This window comes from Cetorhinus maximus, chromosome 22, assembly GCF_964194155.1.
Source record: "Cetorhinus maximus chromosome 22, sCetMax3.hap1.1, whole genome shotgun sequence".
NCBI classification, from domain to species: Eukaryota; Metazoa; Chordata; class Chondrichthyes; order Lamniformes; family Cetorhinidae; genus Cetorhinus; species Cetorhinus maximus.
The window spans coordinates 45,130,793-45,146,557 of NC_135900.1; the positions used below are offsets into that span (position 1 = coordinate 45,130,793).

Here is a 15,765-nt window from a genome sequence, read left to right on the forward strand (position 1 = left end):
CATCCACAGTATTTTGCTTTTGCATTTTCAAATAGTGGAACCCTATATGGCTCATATAAACAGTGGTGTTGTACCTGTACACTCCCTTGTACAATCAGTAATCCCTGGGCCAATCAGAAACCACTCCTTTATAACTTATTGCAGTGATTCACCTGTAATAGGCACAACAATATTTTAATCTTTACTTAACCCTTCACATCACAACCCTAATCGAACTATTGCAAATTAAGATTCCACAGCATCTCTCTTTAATATGCCTTCTCTCTAAGCAGCACAAATGCTGATCACATTTCAAGGTCTAACTTAAGATAAATACTTATTTTTCAGAGTAATCAAATGAGTTGAATTAAATGTCATTATTTTCATCTATTTGATTGTACAGTATTAGGAAACCCTAGATTGATATGTTTAAGAGGGTGAATCAGCTATATTTGCAGTGCTGTAAAATTTATTTTGTATCTCATGGTGCAAGTCACAACTGGGTGTCACTTCATTCTGGGCTTCTGTCACTCATAGTACAACCTTTACTTAATCCAATTTTTTGACTGAATCCTCACCTTAACCACTGTTACATCGAGTCCAGCAAGATGCAAAATTGGTGCTGCATTCTTTTCGAAAAGATTTCTTGCTTTTCTGAAGGAATTAAAAATGAATTGTTAGAGATTAGAGCAGTTTCTTGAGCTCTACTTTCAAATGATGTGCCAACAGCTGAGTTGCATGAGCTTTTACCAAATTTATCAAGTGTGCTCTAGTGATTCATATATAATGAAAAACAATGAGCTAGAACCAGATCTATTGCTTAGCGTTTGCTGATACCTCTCTCCAAGCAGTCATTGACAGTGCATTCACACTGTATATTTAGCATGGTTTCCACTTCATATAGTCATTGAAGAAAGAAAGAGCATTTATAAAGTATATTTGCAATTTCACCCAGTCCCAGTATGTGGAACCATCATTTATGCAAATTAGCTTGCATTGTTTCCCACATTACAACAGTGACTACACCTCAAAAATACTTCAAAAAGTTAGGCTGTGAAAGGCATTATTTAAATGCAAATCTTTCTTTCTTTGTGTGGTATAGTACATTGCATCCATCTTGATGCCAATGTAACATATTTAAATAATCAGGCCTTTAATACATTTCAATAATTAGTCTGAGTGTTCATCCAAGTTTCTATCTCTGACTCATTATGCTGTAAATATGTTTAGGCGCCAGAGGGATTATATTTTATTACTGTTACATCTGACTGCAGAGAAGGTTACAAGAGTTTAATTTTCTAGCTAAAAACATAAGTTATTCAAGTATATGTTGCTAGAGCTGGTGAAAATCACTACATAAAAATGGAAGATTTAAAGCACTCCGTATTCATAATAGGTCAGACTAAAATAATACTGACATAGCGGTAAAATATTGTTCTTTGTTGCCACACTGCTGATAAATACTGATAAAATGCATTTATAATGGGCAGTATCGCTACTGAACACTGCCATCCTTTAATTAAACAAAAAACAGCTGGCATGATAAGCCTTAAAGAAATCTCTCACCCTTTGCAAGCAGCAGGATTGAGAAAGACAGTGGCTTTCTTCACCCTTGCACTGATCGGTAGAAGCTGGTTTCCATATTCCTGAACAAAAAATCAAACAGTTGATCAGAGAATGTACACACACCAGAGAAGGAAAAGCAAAAATATACCATAGAATCAGCAGGAAATCAGATAACCAGGTTCGCATAATGTTTTTTTCACCACTGGGACATGGGTATAGTCCTGATCAATAGATTGTACGAGTTCTGCACAAATTGATTCTAGGGCAATTTAAACCAAGTTTTTAGTGATCAGGTGCTGCTTTGCATGTCAGTCTCACACAAGAAAAGTCTATAAATTATTGAATTGGTAAGTAGAAATGATATATTGGGAGTTCTATTCTGTGGTTGGAATAGAGACTCATGTTCTTGGGTTATAGTCAAGGAACTTTCACTCAGCATCTGAAGCATACTGTGCCTGACATCTGACGAGAAAGTGCTCAGTGCTGATAATGAAGTTAAAAAATGTCCCATTAATAATACTTCACAAAACCAACCACAAAATGCATCCAACAACACAAATTGGAATTCTAACCAGTAAACTGATACTTAACTCATACTGTTTATTTTATTTATTTAAAAACATATTCAGGAAAAATATCCAATCCCTTGACTGGTACAATGAGGCATTTAGGCTTATATTAATAAAGTCAGCAAAACTTTACAAAGCAGTAAAAGAAAACCCTCAAAAATAGGTTAACAGTCTCGTCAACTCATAAAGCAAGTTACAGTCTTGATAATGCTTTCAAACTTTAAACATCACAAATAAGCAGCTTACTTTTATTTAACTTTCAGGGTTTAAGTTTCCATTATATCAACGGCAGCCACAATAATGGTAGCCGGGCATTCTATACATGTCACACAAGAGGAATGTTAGACGAGGTTTACAATAGCTGAAGAAACATAGAACCTAGAAATGCACCGTATTTTATAAAAATGCAACATCTTGCATGTGTTTACATTTAAGATAACAACAGTGGTGCACTAAGGTCATGCACAACTAGAATGCCCGGAAGTGTTAAAATTGGCATTAAAAAAAAAACAAATCAGCATTGAAATTAAATGCATATTTTTAGTTCTGAGACATCTTAAAGACCCTAATTTGGAGTCAGCAGAACACTTTAAATATTTAGACTCAGCTGTCACTCCAGACAGCTAAGCCTCAGGACTTGAGAAGAAAAACTCCACAGGCGTTTCAAGCTGCTGGTAACCTAGGGTACAGTGCAATAGAAAACAAGTCTACACACCAATGTCAGAATTAGGCAAAGCTGCCTGTTCAATACTCATAGATGACAGCCTAACTTTATCAGCTTAAAGTTTATGGAAATATACGGAAAGCTACTGAAACATTCCTAGAAACACCATGTTTGTGGTGCTGACACAGCCATATAGATTCAACTGTAGGATAATAGCCTACAAAAATAACAGCAAAAATTGATTGCTCATATTTTTCAATTAGGTGGAAGTAGGTTGTTCAAAGTAGTATAACAAAGCATAATTCTTAGTACAACTAGCCAAAGTAGGCTAAGGTACATTGGTAACCACCACCTTCTTGGTTTAATGGTTAGCCAAATGCTCTTGCAGTTGCAGAGATGGGAGGGGGCTTTGATGCCATGAAAGAGTCAACTGGACAGACAGGTCATGCTTTAAAGTCCTCATTTGTTGAGAGGGTATGGAGAGCAAGGAGAAACATAGACAGGTAAAAAAAAACATGTGTAATTAGGCAATCACACTGTTAAAAACTTTAGATTTGCACTAGATAGTCTTTTGGGATTGACATCACCAGTCTCTTCCATAAGTAGACCAACTGTCCCTTAAAATCAAGAGGTTACCTTTATACCCCAAGATAGTATGAGCTGGTAGGGTCATAACAAGTGAAAACCACATGTTACGTGAACTGGATAGCGTAATCTCACTTCCACATGCATTCTCCCTATCTTCCAAATGGCAGGCAGATGAATACTAATGAAATAAGGTTAATTTGGAATCAACTAGCGGATTTATTTTTCACATATATGAATGAGCAGTGTAATAAATACAGTAAATTTTAACTTCATAGAATCAATGTTTCTATGTTACAGCACAGAAAGCGGCTATTGTGTCTGCACTGGCTCTACTTAGGAGCAATTCACCTAGTGCCACTCCCCACCTTCTCTCCGTAACCCTGCACATTCTTCCTTTTCAGATAACAATCCAATTCCCTCCTGAATGCCTCGATTGAACCTGCCTCCGCCATACTCTCAGGCAGTGCATTCCAGATCTTAGCCACTCTGCATAAATGAATTTTTTTTCACATGTCTCCATGGCTTCTTTTGCCAAGTACCTTAAATCTGTGCCCTCTTGTTCTTCATCCTTCCACCAATGGGAACAGTTTCTCCCCATTTACTCCGTCCAGACCCCTCATGAGTACCTTTATCAAATCTCCTCTCAGCCTTCTCTTCTCCAATCTATGTAACTGAAGTTCCTCAACCCTGGGACCATTCTCATGAATCTTTTCTGCACTCTCTCTAAACTTATTCTATAATGCTAACACAGAAAATAAAGCATGCCACACTATCCCAATTGGTGGGCTAAATACATATTTTATATATCTAGACACCACTGTGCTTAAGGAGGAAAATAATTTCCTTTTGGTTTGGCTTCATTATCAGCTCTGACAGACAGTCTTGGCAGATTGTGTTTCTTTCTTAGTTGGACAGGAAGGCAAAGGCTTAACCTCTGACTGTTTCTGGGGATTGACCAGTTAAGATGCCAATAAAACCAGTTACTGCCAACCTAGGAGTGGACAGTCAGTCTGCGGCTGTGCTTGATGGATGCAACACTTCCAACACACTACATGTAAATGCTGACTAGAAGAGTTGGTTAAACAATTCCTATTGTCTCAAACAGATAACACTTTTAATGGTTAGCCTATTTCCTTAGAAAAAATACTTATAAACAAACCCAGTTCCTCTTTGTCTCAGTGGTTACAACCACTGCAAAGATTTTTAAAAAGTTAGAACTTCACAAAATAACCTTTAGTTTCCTAAATCTAACTCTATATCAAAAACATAACACACTTTAACCAAGAATTATGAAGCACATTAGATAAATTTTATCCTTGCAACCCAAAAAACTGAAATATTCTAAATGTTCTTTAACCAAGATAGAGCAAGGCAAACAGGAAACTGATATGTAATGCTTATGTAGGCCATTATACTAGTAGAGATTTGGGATTTATTCTAATTGTAGATAGAGGGATATATCATCAACATCATTTAGTATACAACTTGCATTTTTTTTTGGGTGCTTTAATATGCAAATACATTGCAAGAAGTTACATGTAGGTGTAAACAAAGACTGGACATTGGCCCACAGAATGAGATATTAGAAAAAGATAAGTGAAAGTTTTTTTCATTTTTTATTTGTTTCAGATTTCCAACATCTGTACTTTTTTTGTAATCTTGTATCATTGATTTAAACACCAAAGGTTTTTTCTGCATCGAGAATATGGATTAAAATTAACTAATTTGAAATCAAACTTCCTAATGCAGTCTATGCAAGTTACTCTAAAGTATATAACATTCATGCATCAAGGTAAGATACAGGCAACAATCTAGAGGTGCATGATTAATGTCTAGGCATAGACTCATAGGCAATAAAAATTTCAATCACTCTTCCAAAGAAAGCATTTAAGTCATTCTATCACTAAGCCAAGCAATGTAAAGCTATTTCTTGCAGAATAATACATAAGAGAATATATCTGATCAGCCTGGCCACCACAGTTCTTGCTGTTCCTCCCGCGCACTAGAGTTAATGGGGTCGATTTTCTACTTCTCACCCAGGAGCAAACTGCCATTGCGGATCAGCCACCTGTAATAGAAGTCACACAATATCTATTGGAAAACATTGGAATTGAAAAATTTGGGCAGTCTCTATAGCGGGCAGCCAGTTGCAACACCAGGTTTATATCCAGGATACAAATTGAACATCTGTCCTAATGCCTCAGTGACTGCAAAGAGGATTTGGGTTAATTACAGAGGCTAACTAACTAGCAAGAAAATGTCCAATAACTCAAGATTGCCTTACCTGTGCTTCTTGACATGCCGCCCTGCGCAAGAGATTGTCCCTGAATCATACATAAAAATATATTTTAAGGCACCATATGGAACTGCAGACATTCTTACTTAAAAGACTATTAATAAACTTTAAAGAAGTAACTGCAAACCTTTAGGTGAAAATGCCCCACCTGACTTCATATTTTATTCTTAACTTTCTCAATTTTTAATGTCACCTTATGTTTAAATCCTCAACCAAAATGAATAATTTTCCTCAATGAGCTTTGTTCAATTCTATCATAATGCCTTAAGAATGTACACTACACACAAAAAACATGAATACCTTTGCATCAGCAATCATGTTAACTTTAACATCCTGCAATAACTAATACAACTACATAGGATATCCAGCACAGAAACAGGCCATTCAGCCCAAATTATCCAAGCCAGTGCTCCACGTGAGCTACCTCCCATCTTTTCTCATCTAATCCACCATCATAACCACCTATTCCCTTCTCACTCAAATGCTTGTCTAGCTCCCCCTTGAATGCATCAATACTATTTGCTTCAATCACTCCCTGTGGGAGTGAGTTCCACATTCTCATCGCTCTTTGGGTAAAGTAGTTTGTTGTGAATTCCCTCATTTATTGGTGACTATCTTATATTGATGGCCTCTAGTTATGCTGTACCCCACAAATTCTCTCTGTATCCACTCTATCAAAACCTTTCAGAATTTTAAAGACCCCTATTAGGTCACCCCTCAATCTTCTTTTTCAAGTTCCAGCCTGTCAATCCTTTCCTGATATGTATACCCATGCATTTCTGGTACCACCATTTCCTGCACCCTCTCCAGTGCTTCTATATCCTTTTTTTAATATAATATGGTGACCAGAATTGCACGCAGTACTCTAAGTGTGGTCTAACAAAGGTTTGATACACGGTTTACCATAAATTGCCTGCTTTTCAATTTTATCCCTCTATAAAATAAAGGCTAGTGCTTGGTTTGCTTTTTTTAAACGGCCTTACTAACCTGCAGCACAACTTTAGATGAGATCCCTTTGTTCCTCTACCCCACCTAAACTTACACCTTCCAAGTAATGTGACCTCTGTATTCTTCTTCCCAAAATGTACTTCCTCACATTTATCTGTATTGAACTTCATTTGCCAATTATTTGCCCATTCTGCAAGTTTATTAAAGTCTTCCTGTCCTTTGTTGCAGACTTCCTCAGTATTGTCTATCCCCACAACTTTGGTGTCATCTGCAAATTTAGAAATTGTATTTTTGATTCCAAAGTCCAATTGTTAATGAAAATTGTGAACAGCAACAGTCCTTGTGGAACACCATTCCCACCTTATGCCACTAAAAATAATTACTCTTTACTCCCACAGTCTGCCTTCTGTCTTTGAATTCAGCTAGCAATCCATTCTGCCACTTGTCCCCTGACTCCACATTCTCTAACCTTATTCATTAGTCTATTATGGGACATCTTATCAAAGGCTTTTTGAAAAGTTGCCTTAGTACAGGAACCAATGAATAAAATAACATTTCAATACTGATCCAGTAACATTAATTTCTCACTGTAAATTTAATTGTCACATTATTGAAAGAAAAAGCATACAATTCCACAAAGATTAGTGGTGGGTTAGACGATCGGACAGAATATAAAAAAAAAAGCAAAAAATGGTTTTAAAAAAAGGAGGGAGAAATTAGAATACAAGAGAAAGCTAGCTATTAATATAAAAACAGATAGTAAGAGTTTCTACAGGTATTTAAAAAGAAAGAGTAAGGAAAGCAAACATTAATCCTCTACAGAGAGTGCCTGGGGAATCAATAATCGAGAATAAGGAAATGGCAAATGAATTGAACAGATATTTTGCATCTATCTTCATTGTAGAGGATACAAATAACATCCCAGAAATAAGTGTTCACCAAGAGGTGAAAGGGAGGGAGGAACTTAAAACAATTACAATCACTAGGGAAAGAGTATTGAGAAAATTATTAGAAGTAAAAGTTGACAACGCGCCAGGTCCTGATGGACTTCACCCTAGAATCTTAAAAGGAGCTGCTGAGGTAGCGAATGCATTGGTTTTAATTTTCCAGTATCCCCTAGATTCTGGAAAGGTCCCATCAGCTTGGAAAACAGCAAATGTAATCTCTCTATTCAAAATCAGGTGTTGTTTATTGCAAAGGGAATGGAATATAAAAGTAGGGATGTTTTGCTACAGTTGTATATGGCTTTGAGACCACATCTAGAGTACTGAGTACAATCTTGGTATCCTTATTTAAAGAAGGACATAATTGGATTAGAAGTTCAGAGAAGATTCACTTGACTGATTCCTGGGATGAGGGGGTTATCCTATGAGGAAAGGTTGGACAGATCAGGCCTGTATCGATTGGAGTTTAGAAGAATGAGAGATAATCTTACTGAAACATATAAGATCCTGAGGGGACTTGACAGGGTGGATGCTGAAAAGATGTTTCCCCTTGTAGGAGACACTAGAACTAGGGGGACAGTTTAAAAATAAGGTGTCTCCCATTTAAGACAGAGATGAGGAGAAATTTTTTCTCAAGGGTTGAGAGTCTGTGGAACGCTCTTCCCCAGAGAGAAGTGGAGGCCAGGTCATTGAATATTTTTAAGGCTGAGTTAGATAGATTCTTGATTGACAAGGGAGTCAAAGGGTATAGGGGGTAGGAAGGAAAGTGGAGTTGAGGCCACAATCAGATCAGCCATGATCTTATTAAATGGTGGAGCAGGCTGAAGGGGTCGAGTGGTCTGCTCCTAATCCTAATTCGCATGTTCTTATTAATACCCCAATAATCAATGTAACTTATTAACGCTGTCCAGAGTTACTGATTCCTGTAACCAGTGATAATAATGACAATCCCATAATCACTATCACAGTACCAATACTAACTATAACATTCCATAATTCCTGCCCCAGTACAGAGCAGTTACATTATAAGGTAAACTCAAATTAAATGTCTTGCACCTTGTTTGCAATTCCTGTTTATCACACCGACTTCCCATTTCACAGCTATCACTTTTAAAAGAAGTGCAATTGTGTCATGCCTGAGGCAGCACTTGGGCATTACAATACGATGAATCCTTGTCATTATACTTAGCTTTCCATCCTCCCAGGACTAAGTGATGTTGTACTTCTTGAAGCACCAGTTTCCAACTAAATTTACATTTATTTGAATTTTATGTTTATTTGAGTTTACTTCTCTTTAAAATCCGAACATATACAAGATTTTACAGGGACCTTCAGTATACTTCAATTGATTTTATTTAAGATCTTGAGTCTGACAATTTCCTGCTGTTATAGACATACAGCATTGATTGGGCAAAATGGTGACAGATGCAGATCAATGTGAGGTTTGAGGTAATCTACTTCAGATGCACAAAAGACAAATCAGAAAAGCAGGAGGTTTGTTAAGAAAATGGCAATTATGCCATTTAATGGAATTAAAGGGAAAATGGTATGGATATGGAATTGATTCAATGACAGGAAGTAGAGGATGGTAGTGGATGGATGTTTTTCAGACTGGGAGCTGGTTTGCAGTGGCATTGCCCAAAAGTCAGTTTTGGGTTCATTACTCTTAAATTTTAATAAACAACCTACCCTTGGGTGCATGGAACAAAATTATACAGTTTGCAGATGATGCAAAACTTGGCAACGAAGTAGAGAGTGATGAGGATAGTTATAGACTTCAGGATGACATAGACATGAAAGTGAAACGAGCTGCAGCATGTTAAATGGAGGTCACTGCAGAGAAATGTGAAGTGATCCATCTTGGGTGGACAGATATGGAAAAATAATATACCATAAGTAGCACAATTTTAAAAAGTATAGGTGGGCAGAAAAATCTTGGTGTCCATATACACAAATCCTTAAAGGTTGGAGGGCAAATTGGTGTGTGGTTAAAAAGTCATATGGGTTTACAAATAGAGACAGAATATAAAAGCAAAGAGATGATGCTAGAACTTTATAAATCACTGATCAGGCCTCAGCTGGAATACTGTGGACAATTCTGGCACCACATTTCAGAAAAAAATGTGAAGGCCATAGAAAGAACACAGATGAGGTTTACCAGGATGTTACCAAGGATGAAGGCGTTCAGCTATGAGGAGAGGTTGGAAAAATTAGGAATGTTCTCCTTGGAACAGAGACGATTAAGGGGTGATCTAATAAAGGTTTAAAATAATGAGAGATACAGAAGAGAGAGAAAAACAACCCCCTCTGGTGAGTTTTTTTTTATTCGTTCACGGGACATGGGCGTCGGTGCCTAGGCCAGTATTTATTGCCCATCCCTAATTGCCCTTGTTCAGAGGGCATTTAAGAGTCAATTGTCTGGAGTCACATCTAGGCCAGGCTATAGCAGATTTCCTAAAGGAAGGACATTAATTAGTGAACCAGATGGGTTTTCTTACGACAATTGGCAGTGGTTTCATGGTCATCATCAGACTTTTAATTCGAGATTTTTGCTAAATTCAAATTTCACCATCTGCCATGGTGGGATTCAAACCCAGTTCCCCAGAGCATTACCCTGGTGACAATACCACTATGCCACCACCTCACCGGAGGTTATAACTCAGAGGTTATAGATTCTAAATCATTGGCAAAATCTTTAGAAGGGAAATAAGGATTTTGTTTTCATTCAGAGTTGTCAGGATCTGGAACGTTCTACCTGAAAAGATGATGGAAGGCGATTCCTTAAATAATTTTAAATGGGAGCCGGACAGGTACTTGAACGCGAGAAGGGTTATAGATAGAAGTTGGGGTCCGTGGCCAAGCACTACTGCTCTTTCAAAAAGCCAGCAGTGGCAAAATAGGCTGAATGGCCTTATTCTGTGCTTTAGCTTTCTATGATTCAGACAGGGTTAAGACCTGGAATGCACTACCTGAAATAATGGTGATTTCAAGTTCCATAGGAAATTATAAATGGTAATTAGTCATGGAGTCCAAGAGGACAAATTGCAGGGTTATGGAATTAAAAACAGTTTGCACAGGCATGATGGGCCAAATAGCCTCCTTCTATTGTGTAAGATTCCATGGTTCTATAAACATTTTCTTGAATGCAGACACAAACTGTGATCAAAGGGATGTGGGTATGCAAATGCACAAATCATAAATGCTAATGTATAACCACAAAAAAAATCAACAAAGCTAACAAAAATTGGCCTTTATCAAGGGATTTGTAGTAAAAAGGGAGGAAATTATTCTTCAGTTGGTCAGACCCCATATGGAGTATTACATTCAGTTCTGTGCGTTGAACCTCAGGAAGGATATAATGGATTTGGAGGGGGTACAGCACAGATTTACCAGAATACCAGGACTTAAAGTTAAATTCGGAGGACAGGTTACATAAAATTGGGTTATATTCTCTTCAGTTTTAAAGGTTGAGGGCAATTAGATTGATGCATTTAAAATGATAAAAAAATAGACTCAATAGAGACAATGCAGAGAAGCTATTCCCTCTGGTTGGGTGGAGGAGTCAGAACAATGGGGCAATTCTTAAAATTAGAGCCAAACCACTTAATAATGAAATCAGAAAGCACTTTTAAACACAAAGCATGGTAGAAATTATGGAATTCTCCACTTCAAAAGGCCATAGATATTGATTCAAATGAAATTTTAAAGATTGAAATCAATTGGTAAGAGTAAGGTTTATTTGATCAAAGTCAAGTAAGTGGAGTTAAGGTACAGAGTAGCCACAATATAATTGAATGGTACAACAGGCTGAAAGGTCTACAGCTGTTCCCGTCTCCTCTGTCCATTCCAATAGTTATTGACTGCTTCAGGGGATTTAAAGCAACATCCTCTTCACATAATTTTTCCATGCCAACATTTACCCTGGCCAAATCCCCACCACAATCTGAAACCCTGAGCAAATGATCACACCACCACGAAAGGCAGCTTGTCACCATGGCCATGTTCCTGTCTATACCTGCTACCCATGACTGCATCCCCATAAATGACTAACAGTTAAAAGGTCATTTCTAATTCTCTGCATTGCTGCTGCCCTAGTTAGAAGGTAATTTTTAACTCTCTCTATTGCTGCTACCCAGTTAAAGGGTCATTTCTAACTCACGTATCACAGCTGCCCCGGTTAAAGGTTCATTTCTAACTCTCTCTATTGCTGCTGCACCAGTTAAAGGGTCATTTCTAACTCTCTGTATCACTGCTGGCCCAGTTAAAGGGCTATTTCTAACTATTTGCATCACTGGTGCCCCAGTTAAAGGGTCATTTCCAACTCTCGGTATTGCTGCTGCCCCAGTGAAATGGTCATTTCTAGCTTTCTGTATCACAGCTGCCCCGGTTAAAGGGTCATTTCAAACTCTCTCTATTGCTACCCCGGTTAAAGGGCCATTTCTAACTCTCTCTATCACTGCTGCCCCGGTCAAAGGGTCATTTCTAACTCTCTCTATTGCTGCCCCAGTTAAAGGGTCATTTCTAACTCTCTCTATTGCTGCTGCCCCGGTTAAAGGGTCATTTCTAACTCTCTCTATTGCTGCCCCGGTTAAAGGGTCATTTCTAACTCTCTGCATCACCGCTGCCCCGGTTAAAGCGTCATTTCTAACTCTCTCCATTGCTGCCCCGGTTAAAGGGTCATTTCTAACTCTCTCTATTGCTGCCCCGATTAAAGGATGATTTCTAACTCACTCTACTGCTGCTGCCCCGATTAAAGGGTCATTTCTAACTCTCTCTATTGCTACCCCGGTTAAAGGGTCATTTCGAACTCTTTTACTGCCCCGATTAAAGGCTCATTTCTAACTCTCTCTATTGCTGCCCCAGTTAAAGGGTCATTTCCAACACTCTGCATCACAGCTGCCCCGGTTAAAGGATCATTTCTAACTCTCTCTATCACTGCTGCCCCGGTTAAAGGGTCATTTCTAACTCTCTCTATTGCTGCCGCAGTTAAAGGGTAATTTCTAACTCTCTCTATTGCTGCCCCGGTTAAAGGGTCATTTCTAACTCTCTGTATCACTGCTGCCCCGGTTAAAGGATCATTTCTAACTCTCCCTATTGCTGCCCCAGTTAAAGGGTCATTTCTAACTCTCTGTATCACAGCTGCCCCGGTTAAAGGATCATTTCTAACTCTCCCTATTGCTGCCCCGGTTAAAGGGTCATTTCTAACTCTCTCTATTGCTGCCCCGGTTAAAGGGTCATTTCTAACTCTCTCTATTGCTGCCCCGGTTAAAGGGTCATTTCTAACTCTCTCTATTGCTGCCTCGGTTAAAGGGTCATTTCTAACTCTCTCTATTGCTGCCCCGGTTAAAAAGGTCATTTCTAACTCTCTCCATTGCTGCCACGGTTAAAGGGTCATTTCTAACTCTCTCTATTGCTGCCCCGGTTAAAGGGTCATTTCCAACTCTCTCTATTGCTGCCCCGATTAAACGGTGATTTCTAACTCTCTCTATTGCTGCTGCCCCGATTAAAGGGTCATTTCTAACTCTCTCTATTGCTGCTGCCCCGATTAAAGGGTCAATTCTAACTCTCTCTATTGCTACCCCGGTTAAAGGGTCATTTCTAACTCGCTCTATTACTGCCCCGATTAAAGGGTCATTTCTAACTCTCTATTGCTGCCCCAGTTAAAGGGTCCTTTCCAACTCTCGGCATCACAGCTGCCCCGGTTAAAGGGTCATTTCTAACTCTCTCTATTGCTGCCCCGGTTAAAGGATCATTTCTAACTCTCTCTATTGCTGCCCCGGTTAAAGGATCATTTCTAACTCTCTCTATCACTGCTGCCCCGGTTAAAGGGTCATTTCTAACTCTCTCTATTGCTGCCCCAGTTAAAGGGTCATTTCTAACTCTCTCTATTGCTGCCCCGGTTAAAGGGTCATTTCTAACTCTCTGTATCACTGCTGCCCCGGTTAAAGTGTCATTTCTAACTCTCTCTATTGCTGCCCCGGTTAAAGTGTCATTTCGAACTCTCTCTATTGCTGCCCCGGTAAAAGGGTCATTTCTAACTCTCTGTATCACTGCTGCCCCGGTTAAAGGGTCATTTCTAACTCTCTCTATTGCTGCCCCGGTTAAAGGGTCATTTCTAACACTCTGTATCACAGCTGTCCCGGTTAAATGGTCATTTCTAACTCTCTCCATTGCTGCCCCGGTTAAAGGGTCATTTCTAACTCTCTGTATCACAGCTGCCCCGGTTAAATGGTCATTTCTAACTCTCTCTATCGCTGCCCCGGTTAAAGGGTCATTTCTAACTCTCTATTGCTGCCCCAGTTAAAGGGGCATTTCTAACTCTCTGTATCACAGCTGCTCCGGTTAAAGGGTCATTTCTAACTCTCTCTATTGCTGCCCCGGTTAAAGGGTCATTTCTAACTCTCTCTATTGCTGCCCCAGTTAAAGGGTCATTTCTAACTCTCTCTATTGCTGCCCCAGTTAAAGAGTGATTTCTAACTCTCTCTATTGCTGCCCCGGTTAAAGGGTGATTTCTAGCTCTCTCTATTGCTGCCCCAGTTAAAGTGTGATTTCTAACTCTCTCTATTGCTGCCCCAGTTAAAGGGTCATTTCTAACTCTCTCTATCGCTGCTGCCCCGGTTAAAGGGTCATTTCTAACTCTCTCTATTGCTGCCCCGGTTAAATGGTCATTTCTAACTCTCTCTATTGCTGCCTCGGTTAAAGGGACATTTCTAACTCTCTGTATCACAGATGCCCCGGTTAAAGTGTCATTTCTAACTCTCCCTATTGCTGCCACGGTTAAAGGGTCATTTCTAACACTCTGTATCACAGCTGCCCCAGTTAAATGGTCATTTCTAACTCTCTCCATCGCTGCCCCGGTTAAAGGGTCATTTCTAACTCTCTCTATTGCTGCCCCGATTAACGGGTCATTTCTAACTCTCTCTATTGCTGCCCTGGTTAAAGGGTCATTTCTAACTCTATTGCTGCCCCGGTTAAAGGGTCATTTCTAACGCTCTCTATTGCTGCCCCGGTTCAAGGGGCATTTCTAACTCTCTCCATTGCTGGCCCGGTTAAAGGGTCATTTCTAACTCTCTGTATGACAGCTGCCCCGGTTAAAGGGGCATTTCTAACTCTCTGTATTGCTGCTGCCCCGGTTAAAGGATCATTTCTAACTCTCTCTATTGCTGCTGCCCCGGTTAAAGGGTCATTTCTAACTCTCTCTATTGCTGCTGCCCCGGTTAAACGGTCATTTCTAACTCTCTGTATCACAGCTGCCCCGGTTAAAGGGTCATTTCTAAATCTCGATATCACTGCTGGCCCGGTTAAAGGGTAAATTCTAACTCTCTCTATTGCTGCCCCGGTTAAAGGGCCATTTCTAACTCTCTGTATCACTGCTGCCCCGGTTAAAGGGTCATTTCTAACTCTCTCTATTGCTGCCCCGATTAAAGGGTGATTTCTAACTCTCTCTATTGCTGCTGCCCCGATTAAAGGGTCATTTCTAACTCTCTCTATCACTGCTGACCCGGTTAAAGGATCATTTCTAAATCTATCTATTGCTGCCCCGATTAAAGGGTGATTTCTAACTCTCTCTATTGCTGCTGCCCCGATTAAAGTGTCATTTCTAACTCTCTCTAATGCTACACCGGTTAAAGGGTCCTTTCCAACTCTCGGCATCACAGCTGCCCCGGTTAAAGGGTCATTTCTAACTCTCTCTATTGCTGCCCCGGTTAAAGGGTCATTTCTAACTCTCTCTATTGCTGCTGCCCCAGTTAAAGGGTCATTTCTAACTGTCTGTATCACAGCTGCTCCGATTAAAGGGTCATTTCTAACTCTCTCTATTGCTGCCCCGGTTAAAGGGTCATTTCTAACTCTCTCTATTGCTGCCCCGATTAAAGGGTCATTTCTAACTCTCTCTATTGCTGCCCTGGTTAAAGGGTCATTTCTAACTCTATTGCTGCCCCGGTTAAAGGGTCATTTCTAACGCTCTCTATTGCTGCCCCGGTTCAAGGGGCATTTCTAACTCTCTCCATTGCTGGCCCGGTTAAAGGGTCATTTCTAACTCTCTGTATGACAGCTGCCCCGGTTAAAGGGGCATTTCTAACTCTCTGTATTGCTGCTGCCCCGGTTAAAGGATCATTTCTAACTCTCTCTATTGCTGCTGCCCCGGTTAAAGGGTCATTTGTAACTCTCTGTATCACAGCTGCCCCGGTTAAAGGGTCATTTCTAACTCTC

At 39.6% G+C, this 15,765-nt stretch overlaps 1 protein-coding gene across 2 annotated transcripts in view; it reads right to left on the bottom strand.

The window, feature by feature from the left end:
• agk (acylglycerol kinase) overlaps positions 1–15,765 on the bottom strand; it is an 88,753-nt gene that overhangs the window by 51,158 nt on the left and 21,830 nt on the right. For both annotated transcript variants that reach the window (XM_078568211.1, XM_078568210.1), the window contains exons 2-4: positions 5,651–5,690; positions 1,546–1,625; positions 558–633 (exon numbers count right to left, since the gene is read on the bottom strand). In XM_078568211.1, coding sequence (XP_078424337.1) covers positions 558–633; positions 1,546–1,625; positions 5,651–5,690 — 196 coding nt within the window. The remainder of the gene's footprint in view (positions 1–557; positions 634–1,545; positions 1,626–5,650; positions 5,691–15,765) is intronic.